Genomic DNA, 19,913 nt, shown 5'->3' on the forward strand with positions numbered 1-19,913 from the left:
TCTTCTGAACGACATCATCAGCATAAACTTCGGGTGGAAATGAAGTGTTTGAATTTCTCTACATGTGGTTCACAGCTTGTTTTGTTCACCTCGATATTGATTGATGCCGATGATGTCGTTCAGAAGAACGATGAAAGCTCCATGACCAAACCATCCAGCTCAGAGAACAAAACTTCATCAAAATCGGGGAGCTTTGCTAGTTGTTTTTATCCTGGTTCATCTGATTTTTGACTGATTAGTTACAGTTTCTTATTTCATTCCATTTCTTAAGTCATAAATAAACTAAGAATATTATCAGCCTCCTTACATTGTATTTAGTTCTAAATATGTTGTTTATTTATGAATCATTCATTTTCCAATTTTTTGCATCCTTCCGTTGAAAATAGATACGTTCAGTGTTCTTGTAACTACCTACTAACAGTCATAGGTACATCGAATACTAGTTGGCATTATTAATGGTATCATTTGATGAACTTATGTAATAGCAATATAGTTGTGTAACTAGTACCATCGACAATTACCCTTATTTATCATTTATGTTTATGATATAATCAGATCGTATTATATGTCTTTGTTCTTTTTGGATTCTACAAATATCAGATTTAGAAAGGAAAACGGTTTTAATATTGAAGGGAATATTCTTATTCAATCGTTTTAATATAATTTTGATAGTTCAGATCATGAGTCAATTGAAGCTAGAACACCATGGAAAACCTGGAAGCACTAGACGACCGTTTCGTCCTATTATGGGACTCTTCATCAGTGCCTCCAGGTTTTCCATGATGGTCTAGCTTCAATTGACTCATGATCTCAACTATTAAATTTACTATAATATCCACAAAAACCCCTTCTGATATTAACCAACATATGCTCACTAATGACTGACTTCAAGAGGTATTTCCTGGAGTTCTAGTGAGAAGCAGTGACCAGTGGAGTTCAACCGGGTCTGTTGTGAGATAGTAACTCACTGAAGACAATGATGAACCGTGGCGCGATTTCGTGGATCGGTTGAAGTCAGACATTAACACCATTGAATGCCGGCCAGCTCAGTGGTCTACAGGTTGAATGCTCGCACATGAGGCCGAAGGTCCTGGATTCTAATCCTGTGAGGCGAGATTGTGAGTGCGCACTGTTGAGGAGTTCCGCAATAGGACAAAATGACCGTCCAGTACTTCCAGGTTTTCCATGGTAGTTTAGCTTCAATTGATTCATGATCTCAACTATTAAAATCACTATAATATTCGAAAAAACCCCTTCTCATTGTAATATAAGTTGAGCTCATTGGCAAACGTAATATAAAAATTTGTAAACAATAATTTTGATAAGGTAACTATTAGAACAATCTTTTACAGAGTGTTCAGTTTATGAAAAGGTTTGTTTGAATCTTCCCATTGATGTTTTGAACTGCAGTTGATCAGTCTGTTATTGGTATATGTGCATCCAGTGTGGATTGCTTCGATATTGCCTTAAGTCACAAGCAAACGATACTGTATTCGAGTCCTTGAGTAAACAACAACACAGAGATGTAGGTACATCCAGTGAACGAGTCATAAATAGGATGAAACGCGCATCCTCGATCCCACTACTAGCCACCATCCATCTTTGTTTATTCTTACTTTTGTAAACAATTTTTATGGACCATGAATCACATCGTTGTATTATATGGAATATTAAGTCTTGAAACATAAATGAAGTATACTCGATATGATAGAATAACTTTAACAAAATTCATTATTATTATCAGAAGGGGTTTTGTGGAGATTTAGTATTTTCATAGTTGCAAGCTTGAGTCAATTGAAGCTAGATCATCATGGAAAACCTGGAGGTCCTGGGTTCGAATCTCGTGAGGCGAGATCGTGGAAGCGCACTGCTGAGGAGTCCCACAATAGGGCGAAATATCCGTCTAGTGCTTGCAGGTTTTTCATGGTGATCTAGCCTCAATCGACTCACGCTTGTAACTATGGAAATGCATTTTATTATAAATTCATTCAGTATCATTAATTTCAACATGGTTTATTTTCTTCTTTACTAGATGATGTAAATTCAATTTCTTTTAAAGAAGACTATTCAAAGAAATATATTCAACATATTGTTGAACAAATGGATCAATAATGAATATAATGAATCAAACAGAATTACAAATGGTTGATACAAGCAATTTACATAATCCTTGCGAAATTAATCATGGATTAACAAAACCATTGGTCTTATTTCTTAATTGTAAGTTTTATTTTTCATGTTTTCTTCATGCCAAATTCTTTTTTTGGCGGTGGGGGGGGAGGGGGGAGGCCAGTCTAATGATAGTAGTCAAGCAGTCAATATAATGAATACTTTCTATATATGAAAACACGATACTTCTTACCGAACTTAATATTGTGTAACTATTTTTCATGGTTGAAAGCGTGAGTCAATTGAAGCTAGATCATCAGGGAAAACCTGGAAGCACTGGATGACCGTTTCGTCATTTTGTGGGACTCCTCAGAAGTGCGCATTGTGTAACTATGTTATACAGTGATACTATTAGGACATTAGAAGTCAGTCTCTCTGTGAGTAAATCATGAAAATAAATAACTTCATATTTTGGCATTGGTCAGATTAAGAGGAGAAGATTAACCATGAATAAATAATTACTTCTTCATATAATTAGTCAAAATTCAATTTTATTTTTCTCCAGTATAAAGTTTCTTTCATTGAATGGTTTCATTATATGATTATCACTTCTTAAGTCATACTGTAGTGTGGGTTGCTTATATCCACATAAGTAGTATATAACGATGGTCGAGCATTGAATGTATTTCAGTAGAAGATCGATCAAGAGAGAATGGGAACAGGACGCAATCGGTATGAAAATGCATGAACAATAAGAATCAGAGACGATGAACTGATATTTACAGAAGGAACAGTCAAGATTGAGACAATTGATTAATAGTTTGCAAATTAACTGTTTACTGTATGAATTCACTTGGTATTATTTGTTTGAATTAGTTTCTTATTGGCATATATGCATACTGTGCGTATTGCCTCGATATAGACTTAATTCACAAGCATTATAAGCAAAGATGGACGAGTCCCAAATAGGACGAAACGTGCGTCCTGGATTCCACTGCTAACCACTGTCCATCTTTGTTTATAATGTTTACTGTATGGTTGTCAGATTTTAGTGAGTCTGTAATTTACGTGTCAACTACATTCGATTGTCCCTACTCGTCTCCTTATTCACCACAATACCACTTTACAGTCTACTACATGATAAATATTTGGTTATTTTGAAGTTACTAGTGTTAATTCAATGATTTAATATCTACATTCAGAAGCATTAATCACTTTTGTAAATATTCAGTGTCATTACAATAATGAGCTGAATCTTCTGAAAACATAATTTATGACAAATGAAAAAGTTGAATTCATGATTCGATCTAAGATAGATCACTATAGAAAATCTGGAAGTATTGGACGATTGTTTTGTCCTAGGAAGGGACTCCTCAGCAGTGTACATCCATGATTCCAGAGACTTCGATCTCGGACGTTAAAACCATTGGATGCCGGCTCAGTAGTTTAGAGGCTAAGAGTTCACGAGCGAGACCAAAGGTCCTGGATCCGAGCCCCATGTGTGAGATCGTGAATGCGTACTGTTGAAGAGTCCTATACTATGACAAAATGGCTGTCCAGTGCTGTCAGGTTTTCATTGGTGATCGAGGTTAGATTGACTCATGAATTGAACTCTTACAATTACTACAATCATATGTCCAATGTCTTTCAATGCCAGAGAGTTACAGTGGATTCTTTTTCTGGCTAAAAATAAATTTTATTAGAATATGACTACAAATGATACCGAGGTGTACCCATATGACGTCTATATAATATGAATAGATTTATGGTGTTAAGGTTGTTGTTAAGTCTAATCTCCAGATGTCGGCGAGACTATAATTCACGGACGAAAAAATCATATTTAAAATAACAGGTCTCAGATTTTGGTAGGAGATTCGCCCATCCCTTGGCTAAATGGCATTTTAGCATGATGGTTGACGTCAGTTCCTGATAAAAAAACCCCAACGTCCAGCTTTAAATCCTAATTCCTCTTACTAATTTATACCCCAGTAAGTGAACATTGTCAAGGTCAATGTTGCTTCGCCCAAATATCGTCCATAAATTATAGTCCCACCCATATATCTATATAGAATCTGATAGGATTTGGAATTTTGGTTCAATGTTAAACTGGCTGGTATTCTTCTATCATCTATCCATGGATTGTTCAATACAACGTAAACATTGATTATATTGTTTAAATTTATTAGACTGTTCATCTAACGCGTTCCAAATTAGTTTGTAGATCATTAACTATGTGATCTATGCTGAATGATTGAGGGCTTACTCGAGTTAGATGGGAATGATGTAACGAACCAGCTAACTTCAAAGTCACTCCTGTCGATTTAACGTGGATTACCCTTTCGACGTATCAAAGTACTATGGCTGCTTTGAAGACTGTATAACACAAAGGTCGTTATCATGGAAATCTAGTAATAAGGTCAGTCTATGGTATACGATTAGCTAATGCTCATTGACTGTCATTGACTTTGACAAGGATCAATGATCTGTTCGATATTCTTCAGTGAGCCAACTACAGGATGATTTGGCTAGAGCTCAGTGACATTTCACTGACATACCTTGAATTGTAAACATTCAATAATTTAATGTCAGTTATTGTATTTTATTTTGCTTTCAACATTTATTATTATTACTGCCATAGATTTTGATTACCGACTTTTCCGTTAGATACATTCATGAACACTGAATCATCACATCATTCTATTCTTACCCTTTTCCCAACCTCTACACCTTACCCCCCCCACCACCACCATCAATTTATGAAAAAAATACACATTCACATTACATTACACATTACTAAGTCATGTAAACATTCACATTTCATTGAGCTCTTATACAATCATACATTCTATCAAATAAATAAGTGAATTATTGAAGAAGGTTAACTAAATATAAATACGAAACACCTAGTAATTGACCTATTTCTTAGTTGTTTTTTGTTTTGTTTTAATGTAATCTGTCTATATATATAAATTAAATCAGGTATCAACAGACATCAACAAGTCAGTTAGTATGGTGATTATGATTATTATTATGACTTAGTCTTAGTCAATATTTTCATTCCTTTATTAGTATCTAGGTGTATAGAGATATGATTTTGTATGAATTCCACTCAATCACACACACACACACACATGAACATACACACACACACACACGAACACACACATACGCACACTAGGGGATCATAGTCATCATTACTATTATTAATAAATAAGAAAAAAGAAGAGGTTAATGTTTGCTACTTGTATGTTCATTATGTCTATTTGTATTAACAGTATAATTGTAATCATTGTAATGTTATTTTGACTAACAAATATGTTGTACAATATAGAAAATGATTACATTCTATCTCATGTATGTTACACTTTTACTTTCCACTCTCCCCCTCCCTCCCTCTCTCCCTCACACACACACACTCTCTCACTCTCTCTCTCTCTCTCTTTAGCTCTTTCTTACTTTTAATACTGCTTCACATTGATTCATTATAACATGGTTACCATATGTGAATGTGCCTGATTACAAATTTTTTTTATTATTGATTAATCAAATTGAATCTTAGTTACTTGTTCCTTATTACTAATAGTTACTAACCATTCAGAAAAAAAAAGAATACGGTTCTAGATACTTTGTAAAACTAAGAAATGGGTACTAGGTAAGGATGGCAAATCGATTGATGAAGTAATGAAACTTCATCAGTTGAGATGACTGGGATACGTGTTACGTATGTCCAACCACCGACTGCTCCGATGTGCAATGTTTATGGTGTAGGAGTAGGTTGGAAGAAAGCTAGGGGCGGTCAGACCAAAACGTGGCACAAATCCATGAAGTCACTGACAAGTGAACTGAGTCATGTTGGTAGGTGTAGACTACCTGGATGGGATTCGCGGCATGATAGCAATCGATGGTTAGAGACGTTGAATGACATGGTTCAAAATCGTTTGCAATGGCGAAGATGCATCCACTCATTGTGTTCTACCAAATTTTAATCTTCTGAATTCTTCATGTCTCTATCCTTTTTCTCTTTCCAAATTTATTTCATTGAATTATACTCCTTCAATAACATCTGCAAACCCTAATGTTTCCGATTACTGCTTATACTCTTACTACTTCTACCACTATGAGATTTGAGTGGACAACTGCATCTCTGTGCTAATATGGTATGGCAACTTGAACTGATGTACGTACGTATGAAGTTCTACGTTTTGACTGACTGTCTAACTGATTGACATAAAACATAACAAAAAAAGAAGAAAAGAAATAGTTTCTATGCGTAAGTGAAATTATTCAATGATAATCGATCAGAATGAAGGGGACTTAATGAAGATTTACATTTTAAACTGTTGATTCTTTAGATCACTCTGATATATAATACTGTGTAGAGTAATGATTGTATACTTTTGAGACTGATGGGTCCTGGGTTCGAATCTCGAGAGGCGAGATCGTGGATGCGCACTGCTGAGGAGTCCCACAATAGAACGAAACGACCGTCCAGTGCTCACAGGTTTTCTCCACAAACCCCCCTTCTGATAACACTATATAACTTAAGTGTAGTAAAATACAAAAATAAGCAACATTAGCATAGATGTTTCTATGATTCCTTTTGATGTGAATTATGAAACTTCTACAATTTTTTATCTTTTAAGACTTTCATGGTAACTTATTTTGTTTAGATTTTCATTGATTTATTCCTTGAATACATAATTTCTTGATATTGTACTAATACTGTTTGTGGTGAGCTGAACTGTTTCACTGTTAAACCAATGTCTTCAAAATCCCAATGACTGTTATTATTAAAACTGGTTACCGTATTAAACAAAGATGAATAGTGGCTAGCAGTGGAATCCAGGACAAGGCGCGTTTCGTCCTATTTGGGACTCGTCAGCTGAATGTACCTACATCTCAGAGTTGATTTTCACTCTGGGACTTGAACCACTATCTATCTTTGTTCATAATGCTTGTGAATTAAGGCAATATTGAGACAATATGCATAGCATACACAAATGTCATTAAGAGACTGATCAATTGCAGTCCTAAATAACAATGAGAAGATTCAAGTAAACAATACCAAGTGAATTTAAACTATACCCTATTGAACAAAGAAGCTGCTATCTAGTTTATAACCCGATTGGGTTAGAAGTGAACGACACCTGATTGAACATCAACTCTGGGATGCAGATATATCCAGATGACGAGTCCTAAATAGAGCGGAACGCGCGTCCTGCATTCCACTATCCGTCCTTGCTTAGAATACAACATCATTTAATGATTACTTATTTTTCATATATCATATTTGTTACATCATAGATATTTGTTCAGACCATGTCAGGTAGCGAACGAAACAACTATGAAGTACGTAAAGTTTTCAAAAACTAGGAATCATAAGCAGTGTTTTAAGTTTACTTGGAAAATAGCTCAATTTTCCTGATTGAAGGATTTTCGACTTGAATAATGCGTTTAAACGGAGTACAAGTTTCTTTTTCTTCAAAGATATATTTCAGTATGCCTTATTGGTATTTTAAAGACAGTTTTGATGAATCGGTGTTTTTGTTATAACTTGTGTGGCCGTCTGGATCCCCTGTTAATGTACAATGTGATGATACCGCCAATTAGAGAGCAGTGATTCATCGATCGGACCAAGGACACAGAAAACCGTATGAGCAGTCTTGAGTACTTATCAGTCCTGCTTTCTTCCTAGCCCAGTCAGTTAAGTCCAGAACACCATTAATAGTCTCTGCGGTATGATTCCTTGTATTTCAAACATACTGAGTTTGTATACCAAACAGACTGAGCACATCGTGCCATAAAATAGAAATTAACATTTGTACAAGATTCAGCCAAATGTGGCTGTGAATAGGGGGGGAACCGTAATTAATAGACTGGGGATAACTTAGGACCGGCAAATGGTATAGTAATAGTCCATGGGTTAAAATAAAGCTTATAACAAGAGAGACACGAATATGAATAGTTAAGTTACTTAACTATTATACAATAGGAAATATACATATCATATTGGTCCATAAATGGTTCTCAAAAGTTACCATTCATCATTCTCTATGGGATATAACAGCTTTTTTGTTTCCTTTCTGAATAACTCATGTATAAATGTTCCAGTCCCTTTGCAATCGATCTTATTTTCTTATCGTTCTTACAATAAAGAGTAAGATACCTTTTTTTAAAATTCATTGATGAAGCTTCTTCATTAAAAGTACATAACATTCAAAGGAAGAAATACTAAGCTACTAACCTAAATTCAATATTCTCATAGTTGAGATCATGAATCAATTGAAGTTAGACCACCATTGAAAACCTGGAAGCATTGGACGGCCGTTTCGTCCTATTGTGGGACTCCTCAGCAGTGCTCATCCACGATCCCGCACTCGCGAAATTCTAACCCATGATTTCAACTATGAAAATACTAAAATCTTCACAAAACCCCTTCCGATCTAAATTCAATATGTTTATTGGTTTTTAAATTTTTTTCCAGCAAGAAAAGAAGTACTTTCATCAGCTCCAACATCACCAAATAGTAGTGAGAATGAAACACCTGGTCCTATATCTTCAATTAAATTTCAATATACAAAAGATTCAAGAAAATGTTTTCGAAAAATGGCATCACAAACAAACTGGCGTAAACGTCAAGGAATGACTCTACGTTGTGGTCCATTCTTTAGTCGTACACATAATGGACTTATCAATTCACCATATCAATCAGATGTTAGTCAATCAGCACCAAGTAGTCCTACAATTGATACATATGAAACATTACCACTTATTCCTAATGCATCAACAACAATAGATCAAGGCACAGAACAAATTCATTCAAAACCATTCAGCATTACAGGACAGTCAAATTTACTTCATACGGAATCCAAAAATGATGAATATAAAAGTTTAGGAACATCTTGTTTGACTAATAATAAAGTGAAATACTCTGAATCCACATTACTATCTTTGATGCAACGTCTTGGGATACAGGTAATTTACTAGAAACAATATTATTTTTATAAGTCAGTCATATGACTAACATGAGATTAAGCCATAAAGTTACATGTTTAAGTATAAAGCGAATAGATTAAAGGAAAGGGTTTTTGTGGAGATTTAGTATTTTCATAGTTGAAAGCGTGAGTCAATTGAAGCTAGACTACCATGGAAAATCTGGAGGCATCGGACAGCCGTTTCTTCTCGTTGTGGGACTCCTTAGCAATGCACACCCACGATCCCGTCTCTCGAGATTCGAATCGAGGACCTATCAGTCTCGCAAGCCGGCGATTAACATGTAGACTACTGAGGTGGCCGGCATCCAACGGTGTTAATGTCTTACTTCAAATAACCCACGAAATTGAGCAAATATTGCCTTCGGTGAGTTGATATCTACCAACAGACCTGATTGAACTCCCCTGGTCACTACTGCTTCTCACTAGAACTCCAGGAAATAACTCATGGAGCCAGTCACTATTGAGAATATGATCATTATCAGAAGGAGGTTTGTGGAGATTTTAGTAATTTTATATAGTTGAAATGATGAATCAATTGAAGGTGGAATCGTGAATGCGCACTGCTGAGGAGTCCCATAATAGAACGAAACGGCAGTCCAATGCTTCCAGGTTTTCCATGGTAGTCTAGCTTCAATTGACTCATGATCTCAACTATTAAAAATTACTATAATATTCACAAAAACCCCTTTTGATATTAATCAACATATGCTCACTAGTGACTGGCTTCACGAGGTATTTTCCGGAGTTCTAGTGAGAAGCAGTAGTGAACGTGGGAGTCCAACCGGGTCTGCTGGGAAATAGTAAGTCATTGAAGATAATGGTGGATGTGTCACTCAATTTCATGAATCGGTTGACGTTAAACATTAACACCATTGGATGCTGGCCACCTCAGTGATTTACAGGTTAATCGCTTGCGCGTGAAACTGATAGATCCTGGATTTGAATCTTGCAAGGCGGGATCGTGGAAGAGCATTGCTGAGTAGTCCCACAATAGAACGAAGCAGCCGTCCAGTGCTTCCAGGTTTTCTATCAATTGACTCATGATTTCAACTATTAAAGAAATAAACCATTTGTTTAATTTATATTTCTATTATTTAAAGAATCTAACTGAACTATCTAGTAGAAATCTAAAAGAGATATCTCATTATATAAGGTTACTTGTATTGTTCTGTTTGTAGATTTATCATGGTTTATATGACACTTATTGCTTTGAATTATTTATAATATTAACAAAAATATTGATTCATGTAACATGAAAGCAAAGTTGGTCAAAGTTTTATTGTTGCTATGGCTACAATTATTATTATTATTAGTGGTAGTAGTAGTAGTAGTAGTGGTGGTGGTGGTATGAAAGCAATGAAAGCGGCAATCTAAAAAAGGCAAAAACGAAAAAAAATCGGTCAAAAATTCCATTAAATCTAGATATGAATATGGATTACGTAACAAGATAAGAAAATGTTGTAACTAACTGAAAAATCTGTACTGTAAGTAAAATTTATTATATACAAAATATCAAAAACTTATTGACTCAAGTATACATTGGGGGGTTGGGGGTGGGGTGGGAATCCAGTTAATTTAGGACAATCCCATTACAGTGATCGTTTACGTCATCTAGTAAGATCGATTAATGAAATTAATCATTACTAAGGACTAAAGAGAATACTGGCACTAAGAAGTCTGTTTCGTCAGTTTAATCCAACAGCTGAGACTTTATCAAATGTGTAATAACATCTCTTACTATGTCAGTTGTTAAGATCAATTCATGAAAGCTGAAGAGCTTTTAATCATTCCTTTTCGATCATTGTTCCCGTATATGAAGCTTTTATCTGTCAAGATTTTTTGGTCGACTAATAGAGTTCATGTTTATTTTATTTTATTTAAACACATTAATATTGGTACAAGGAAGGACCAGATAATTATGCGCCACACAAATCTCATTCCAATTGTGTGTGGGTTGTGATACTGCCCAGGTGCCCAAACCGAAGCAGGAGGTTTTCTTAGGAGGCTACATTCGGAGCCTTTGACCTCAAGGTCTGATCCATAAGCCAGTGGAGCATCGGAAGAAGATGCAGTCCAATGAAAGCCGGTGACTAACGATTGATTCATACGCCATTCGTTCCCTCAGGATATTGAAGCCCATGTGCACGATTGGTTTGAAATGAGGGTTTTCCAACTCCCCTAGGTGGACTCGCCGTGTCCACCAACCCAGTTAAAGCGCCGGACATTCGCTTTTCGTCCTCTCAATTTGGTAAACAATAGTAATGCCACGAGAAGACAGTGAGTAGTACTTCTCTGGCAGAGGCCATATACGCGTGGCCGTGTCAGAGAATTTCGAGAGGGAGATCGGACTCTCCCCACTCTCAGCCGTACCAGGGCATTTAGGAGCATAAAGTTCATGTTGTTTAAAAATTACTAATTTTAAACATTGTACGTTAATGATTAATTATTCCTTCATTTGTAATTTTATTATCATAGTCTGTTTGGCCTTGTCTACTAAAACATGGAGTTGTAGATGTGGATCGATTAAGTAAATTAACTAGAAATGAATTAATTGAAATGGGTGTTACAGATGCTGAAACAAGAGCAACATTAATGACAGCTGCTCAACTACTTACAGATTCATGGTTAAGTAAGTCAATGAACATAATAGTATGACAAAAGTTTCCACTTATTTAATTGATGATTTTCAAAGTAATTTAGTATACAATTCACCAATTAGAATCAAATCAGTAAACTTAAGACCTTTAGATAAGTGCTCTGTTGTCCTCGATCGGTTGGTAGTGACATTTGAGTGAAATGATTCACTTTCGCCCACAGATACACTCTTGGTATAGATACCAAATGTTTAGTGGTGTAATATAAAATCCTACTGTAACAAATAATACAGATACAGTTATCCATCGCACGCCATGGACGTGAGTTGCAAAATATCATGTATTGATTGAAGTTAGACGCGGTGACGTAGGGGTTAACCGTCTAAGTAAGAGACCAAAGGTCCCATGTTTGGTACCCACGTTCAAGGACGTGAATGTGTGCTGTTGATGAGTTTTATACTAGAGCAAGACGTTGATTCAGTGCTTTCAGGTTTTTAATGGTGATCTAAATTGGATAAGTTCATGATTTAAACTATGATAATTCTACAGTTCCTACAAACCCCACTATTCTAAGTAAAATCTTGTTTAAAAAGATTTGGTCACCTAAGACTGTGTTCTGTTGACTAGTAAACGTGTAAATATTGAAAGCAACCGACATGGTGTTTGAAGTGTGCGCAGTGAGCATCCACGATCCCGCCTCTCGAGATTCGAACCCAGGACCTACCAGTCACGCGCCAGAGCACTTAACCAATAGCCACTGAGCTGGCCGGCATCCAACGGTGTTAATGTCTAACTTTAACCAATCCACGAAGTTTGAGCAACCGTTCACCAATTGTCTTCAGTGAGTTGATATCTCAACAACAGACGTGGTTTCAACTCCACTAGTCACTGCTTCCCACTAGAGCCCCAGGAAATATCTCTTGATGTCAGACTGCCAGGTCCTGGGTTTGAATCTCGTGAGGCAGGATCAGGGATGCGCACTGCTGAGGAGTCCCACAACAGGACGAAACGGGTGTCCAGTGTTTCCAGGTCTCCACGGTGGTCTAGCCTCAATTAACTCATGATTTCAAGTATGAAAATACCTAAATTTCTACAAAACCCCTTCTGATCTATAATGAAAACTTCACAGATACTACTGTTAACCATTCCAAAGTATAAATCATACATAATAAAATTCTGTAGTGTAATAATCATCAAAATGTTTTCTTTCAAGCAGTCATTTCTTGTATTTCATATGGAAAAAGTGACTTATTGAATCTTTCTAATTCATCTGTAAACTGTTTACATCTCTGATCAGTATATGAGTGATCAATGAAACCTTGCTGAGCAATGAATAACATACTTGATTATGAATTATTCGTAAACTCACTATAATGTCAATTCTAGAGATTAGATTCTTGCCATACCGCGTACTACTTGAGCACTCGAACACTAGAATCCTCCAATTCTCAAATGAGAAAACAGAAGACAAGTGAGAAGGAATGTTATTCCAAACAGTGTCAAATACGATACAAAACTCTAAGGTATTCATAGTTTTTATTAAAAATGAAATCATCACTACAGTCATCCAATCCACATACAGTAGTTCTTAACATTTATCCAATAGAGAAGCCACACGTTAAGATTCTGGAATGTTCTTCCAAAAGATAATTGGACGGAATGTCTTTGGCTCTTCCGGAGCTTCCTAGAGCTTCCTTGAGTTCACCCAAGAGCCTTCCTCGCAATAAATAAACACAGTTATGAGAAAGTAACAAATATCAAAAATATTTTAATCATTTATAACTCATGTAAAGGGTAAATGTTAATAATGATGATAATAAGTAGAGATGGATAGTAGCTAGTAGTGGAATCCAGGACGCGCGTTTCGTCCTATTTGGGACTCGAACCCAGCACCGTTTGTTTCAAACACCATCGCATTATCCACTTGCCTACTAAGTCCTGCCAATAAGAGACTGACCTATTTCAGTCCCAAATAACAATTGGATGATACAAGTATGAGATAGTGGAGAAGATTTGTAGCTCAGGTGAATGATTTTGATGGAGTTTTGTTCTCTGAGCTGTATGGTTTGGTCGTGGAGCTTTCATCGTCCTTCTGAACGACGTCAACAGAACAAACTTCGAGTAGAAATTAAGTGTTTGAATTTCTCCACATATGGTTTAAAACTTGTTCTGTACACCTCGATGTTGATTGATGTTGATGATGTCGTTCAGGAGAACGATGAAAGCTCCACGACCAAACCATCCAGCTCAGAGAACAAAACTCCACCAAAAAGATGTAAGTGTACAACACCATATGAAATGATTATACTGTTAAAGTACGAAATGATGTCGTGAAGGTACTTTCAAAAGTTTTTATTTATTCTAACTGTTCAAAGAATTCATTGAATATGTCATTAATCTTTATATTATATATAGTCAAGATCATAAGTCAGTTGAAGCTAGACCACCATGGAAAACCTGGAAGTACTGGACGGCCGTTTCGTCCTATTGTGGGACTCCTCAGTGTTAGTGTTCATCCACGATCCCGTCTAGCGAAATTGAAACCCAGGATCTACCAGTCACGCGCCAGAGCACTTAACCAATAGCCACTGATCCGGCATCCAACGGTGTTAATGTCTAACTTCAACTAATCCACGAAGTTGGAGCAACCGTTCACCAATTGTCTTCAGTGAGTTGATATCTCAACAATAGACTTGGTTGAACTCCACTAGTCACTGCTTCCCACTAGAACTCAAGGAAACATCCCTCGAAGTCAGTCACTAATGAGCATATGATTATAGATCAGAAAGGACGAAACGCCGGTCCAGTGCTTCCAAGTTTTCCATGGTGGTCTAGCTTCAACTGACTCATGATCTTGACTACATAAAATTACTAAGATCTCCACAATACCCCCTTGTGATAATCTTTATTTCTTTTTTTTTCGTCCATATCAAAGATCCTTCATTATTTCATAAAACATTGAATAGATCATTGGAAAAGAATCCGAAAGATTTTATTGATCTACAAACTATTCATGATTCTGGTATATCAAGTGGAACTGATAATACTACTACTACTACTCATTCATATTTAACATATAAACCAAAATCTATAAATTTTTGTAATAATAACACGAATGAATTAAAACATCATCAAGAAGATATTTCATCGAATAAATTAGAACGAATGGAACAACATCAATCAAGGTAGTTACTATTCTTATTCTTATTATTGTTCTCATTAATCTTATTCAATATGATAGTTTTGATATAATATAGAGTTCTCAGCACGAGGTATTTCAAAAAGTTTCCGTTTTCTTACTTCTTGATGGATCCTGACGACATGTATTGAGTGGTCGCTAGTTAGAAGTTAGCAGTACAATCAATCGACATCTAAGTTATGTACATTCTTTTCATTGCATATTGCTAGTAAGTAAGATATCTTTGATTGGGACTTTGTTACTTGTATAAAAAAAATCTGCACGTTATAAGCAAAGATGGTTAGGGATAAGCAGTGGAATCCAGTTTGATGCGCGTTTCATTCTATTTGGGACTCGTCAGTTGGTTGTACCTGCATCTCGAAGTTGATGCTCACTCTGGGACTGGAACCCAGTACCTTTCGCTTCAAACGCCATCGCGTTATCCACTTAGTTACTGAGTCCTGATAGCCACTTGCGTGTGTAATTGGGTGAAATTTAAATTCACTTGGTATTGTTTGTTTGAATCTTCCCATTGATGTTTAGGACTTCAACTGGTCGGTCTCTAATTGGCATATGTGCATACTGTGCGCATTGCCTCGATATTGCGATGACATTTCAAGCGAAAGGTATTGGGTTCGACTCTCAGAGTGAACATCAACTCTGAGATGCAGGTACATCCAGCTGACGAGTCCCGAATAGGACAAAACGCCCGTCCTGGATTCCGCTACTAGCCACTATCCATCTTTGCTTATAATGCTTGCGAATTAAGGCTATATCGAGGCAATACGCACATTATGCACATATGCCAATAAGAGACTGATCAATCGCAATCCTAAAACATCACTGAGAACATTCAAACAAACAATACTAAGTGAATTTTAAAAATTTGTAGACTTTTCAGAAATGCATATAGATAAGTTATGAGAATAATAGACAAAATGATTTATTAAAACAAACAAGGAAAGAGATAACTTGTTGAAATATCTAGATGACAGGAACAGGTAGCTCAGATGTTCAAGCAGGCCGCCTTCGTGCTTTTTTTCAAAAAAAAATGTGATGGTTACATGGAGTATATTTACATTACTCAGAAAATGATCAGTATGTTAAGCTTTACTGAGTGAAATCTGTCATTGATTGGTGTACAAATAGGTTTATTTTTTATTTTAAAGACTCTGATGATGAATGGTTTTGTATTCAAGACATTTCTCAGAGAAATGTGTGTATATATTTGATAGTAATAACATACGATCTAACTGACTCTTTTCGATACAGTAATTAACACCGTCGGATGCCGGCTAGCTCAGTGGCTATCGATTAAGTGCTCTTGTAAGAGACTGGTAGGTCCTGGGTTCGAGTCTCGCGAGGCGAGGTCGTGGATGCTCACTGCCGAGGAGTCCCATAATAGGACGAAACGGCCGTCAAACACTGCTTCCAGGTTTTCCCTGGTGGTCTAGCTTCAATTGACTCATGATTCCAACCATGAAAAATTATAGGTTTCACCATAGATATATCAATTTGTCAATTATAATGTAACTAACTGAAAACTAGATTATGTTTACAACCAGTAAGTTTGTTATCTAACATATTCAGTTAAAATAAGATTAAACACTGATGATGCTAGGGTATTCCAGTACAGTTAAGTCTATGATAGTGAGAATTTTCGTTTTAGAATGATTTTTCGTGTAGAAAAACATTGTTAAGTCTACAGATGATTGATCATTAAGAAGTAACCATTCTGATATATGTCTAATCTTCCTTTAGTTCTGGATGAATTCCATTGATCAATTTTCAGTGTTGTCACCAAGGTTTCCAATAGACTAATCCCAACCATCTTAATTTCTTTACTCTTCCTTTTTGTGTGTATTTATTATACTACTCATTAATATTCAACAGTTTATTGGAAAGTATGAATTTTTATAGCTTTATCGTCACATGCCACCCTTTTTATACATTTCAACATATCTCTGACGTTATAATTTATTTTACTGTTCTAATTACAGTCCCCTACTATTCTTAATCATTCTCCTTACTCCATCTATTCTTCATCTAAGTTTTCTGATTAAAAAGCCTACACAGTTATAACAGAGCTCTATCTTATTTATAAGCAACAAGTATTAATTTAAATCAGTATCATTTACTTACGCCTGTTACCCCTCGTGGAGGAGCACAGGCCGTTCATCAGCATTATCCATCCAACTGTGTCCTGGGCAATCCTTTCCAGTTTGCTCCAGTTGTTATTCATCCTTGTCATATCCGCTTCAATCTCCCGGCGTAATGTGTTCTTTGGCCTTCCTCTTTTCCGCTTCCCTTCCGGATTCTAAGTTAGGGCTTGCCTCGTGATGCAGTGGGGTGATTTCTTCAAGGTGTGCCCAATCCATTTCCAGCGATTCGTCCTGATATCTTCCTCCACTGGAATCTGGTTTGTTGTCTCCCACAGTTACTTGTTGCTGATAGTGTCTGGCCATCGGATCCGAATTATCTTGCATAGACAACTGTTAATGAACACTTGTATCTTCTGGATAATGGCTTTTGTAGTTCTCCACGTCTCCTCCCCATACAGTAGAACTGTCTTCACATTTGTATTGAAAATTCTAAATGTTACCAAGATATTCTGTAATTATGTTGGTTGTCCTCACTCGAGTTCTTTGTTCCCTACAATTCTATCAAAAAGCATAATGGAAATATTTGGGAGATTGATGTACAATCAGTCAAATTAGGTCTAAGGATTGTGGTTAACTCATGTAAGCAAAGAGATTGAACCTGTTTCTTCTGTTCAGATCTCTTCAGCTTTTTTTAAATCTGAATAGTCATTTCTTCTGATGTTTGATTTATAATGGCTTCATGATTGTGTTTCAACTAAATAAGCTAATCAGAGATGGATAGTGGCTAGAGGTGGAATCCAGTTTGACGCGCGTTTCGTCCTATTTAGGACTCGTCAGCTGGATGTACCTATATCCGAGTTGATGTTCACTCTGGGACTGGAACCCAGTACCCTCGCTTCAGACGCCATCGCGTTATCCACTCGGCCACTGAATCCTGATAACCACTTGCTTGTGCAATGGGGTGAAGTTTGAATTCACTTAGTATCTCTGCTTACCATGCTTGTGAATTAGGCTATATCGAGGCAATACGCACAGTATGCACATATGCCAATTAGAGACTGACCAGCTGCAGTCCTAACACATCGATGGGAAGATTCAAACAAACAATACTAAGTGAATTTAAATAAGCTAATATTGAAATTTATACAGTCTTAACTATATTACACTTTTGTTTAGCTTGTCTGGGATGTGTTCATGAACATGAAAATGTAAGTCCCTTAAGAATCGGTCAACTTAAGGAGGAGCGTTCTCCAAACCGTTCTGAATACATGATATACTGGATTCATCACTTCGAGGCCTAAATAGTAGATCAATGATAACATCTCTGACTGTGAAGCTGGGTGATACGGAATCGAATTTGTCAGGGAGCATCAGTTCCCTCAAGATTACAGATACATCGTACTGACTAGTATCAAATAGTCCAGAGTTTCCTGTTATCTACGTTCAACCACTACCTCATCTTAACATAGTGTACCAGATATCAAGTCAACTAGAGATCACATTACAATTCGGTCTACAGAATTCGATCTGTACTAATAAGGACCTGACATGTTTAAGGTTGGTCACTACCCAGTGATAAATCAATTGTAAATAAGTGTCAGTTTTTGTGGCATAGCCTAAGAGGATACATCTGATCCAATATAGTTCCAGTGCATCTGTTTAACGATTGGATTATTCGTTCTATTGGATACTACCGATTTTATCCGAATACTTAAAGCTTATATCTGTAATGGTAAATTTCACTGGACACGAGCTAGTTTTTGACTAGTTCAGGAACAAATTTGAAGCCATTTCAGCTGATACATACAAGTAAAATCAATCGTTTGTTAAATTGATTAATGTGAACTCTTATATCACTTTACCTAGATGGGGTTATGGTCAACCAATATCTACTGAACATAATGGATCTATTAAAATGATCTCATATGAAGAAATCGATTTAAATATGCCAATCAGACAAAATGTTGGATCTTATCAAAGTTATGTCTCCTCATTTCCATTGCTATTTGGCTGGTCTTCCCTATCTCCCACATTGTCCGGACGTTACATGTACCTATAAAGAGTGTTGCTCTGGTTGTTAGAAGGTGCATCGGTCTCGTGGCTTCCGAAAAATTTCGGCTTTCATCATGAGACGTCATAATTATTCCTTCAACCCCCCCGGGACGGAGTTTAAATGGTTTGAATTATTTTTCCTGGTTAGCGTTTTTTCAACGAGTTAGCTTTACTACGGGATGGGGTCGCTAACCCCATGACCAACCCTCCTCCTTTACCCGGGCTTGGGACCGGCACTAACTCTAGAAGAGCTACAGGCGGAGTTTTCGGTTCATATGTTAAGCCCTTATACTTTATTCTAGATTCTGACCAAGCTAATTCGCCTATGCATTATGAGTCATATTTTGATCTTGTTAATTATTCGCGTGATAACCTTGACTACCTTTTCATATGTGTGCATGTGTATGCACACTTCACATCTTATTCATAATATATCTGTCATTCATTTTCATCTGACTATAAATGTTGAATAATGCTTGCTTAAATTGAGTTGGCTTCCCCGCTATCTTCAGTACGCGTCATGTATACTTCGCTCGCTTACACTTGCTCATGTGCTCACAGCTTTCTGGTCTGCATCATTTATCAATAAAAATGTAGTTGCCGCTTCTCTTTGCCTTCTGATATTACGCACCATGAAGACTTGTATTATAACGGTTGTTGACGTGAATTATGAACGAAGCACGGCACTAGACACCAGTGTAGTGAACGTTGACACCAATAAATTTTTTGTTCTTGTTCTTTTTTCTTTGATTTTCTGGTTCCAGGCATTTCGCTTTCGATTATTGATACGTACTACTTATATCCTTCGATACCGGTAGCATACGTCAAAATATTTCCTTAAATTAAATAAGGACGATTGGGGTGTGCTACTGCTATCGTCAGA

The 19,913-nt window shown here is 36.5% G+C and overlaps 1 protein-coding gene and 1 non-coding gene across 3 annotated transcripts in view; one reads left to right on the forward strand and one right to left on the reverse strand.

The window, feature by feature from the left end:
* Positions 1-19,913, forward strand: part of Smp_164450.1 (hypothetical protein) — a gene marked incomplete at its 3' end in the record, with an annotated part of 81,634 nt that overhangs the window by 54,216 nt on the left and 7,505 nt on the right. For both annotated transcript variants that reach the window (XM_018788487.1, XM_018788498.1), the window contains 2 exon segments: positions 8,594-9,084; positions 11,580-11,733. In XM_018788487.1, coding sequence (XP_018646522.1) covers positions 8,594-9,084; positions 11,580-11,733 — 645 coding nt within the window.
* Smp_tRNA_01442_Pseudo_TTG.1.1 lies at positions 13,565-13,636 on the reverse strand. The gene has a single exon. It is a non-coding gene (tRNA).

Source organism: Schistosoma mansoni (assembly GCF_000237925.1).
Source record: "Schistosoma mansoni, WGS project CABG00000000 data, supercontig 0138, strain Puerto Rico, whole genome shotgun sequence".
NCBI classification, from domain to species: Eukaryota; Metazoa; Platyhelminthes; class Trematoda; order Strigeidida; family Schistosomatidae; genus Schistosoma; species Schistosoma mansoni.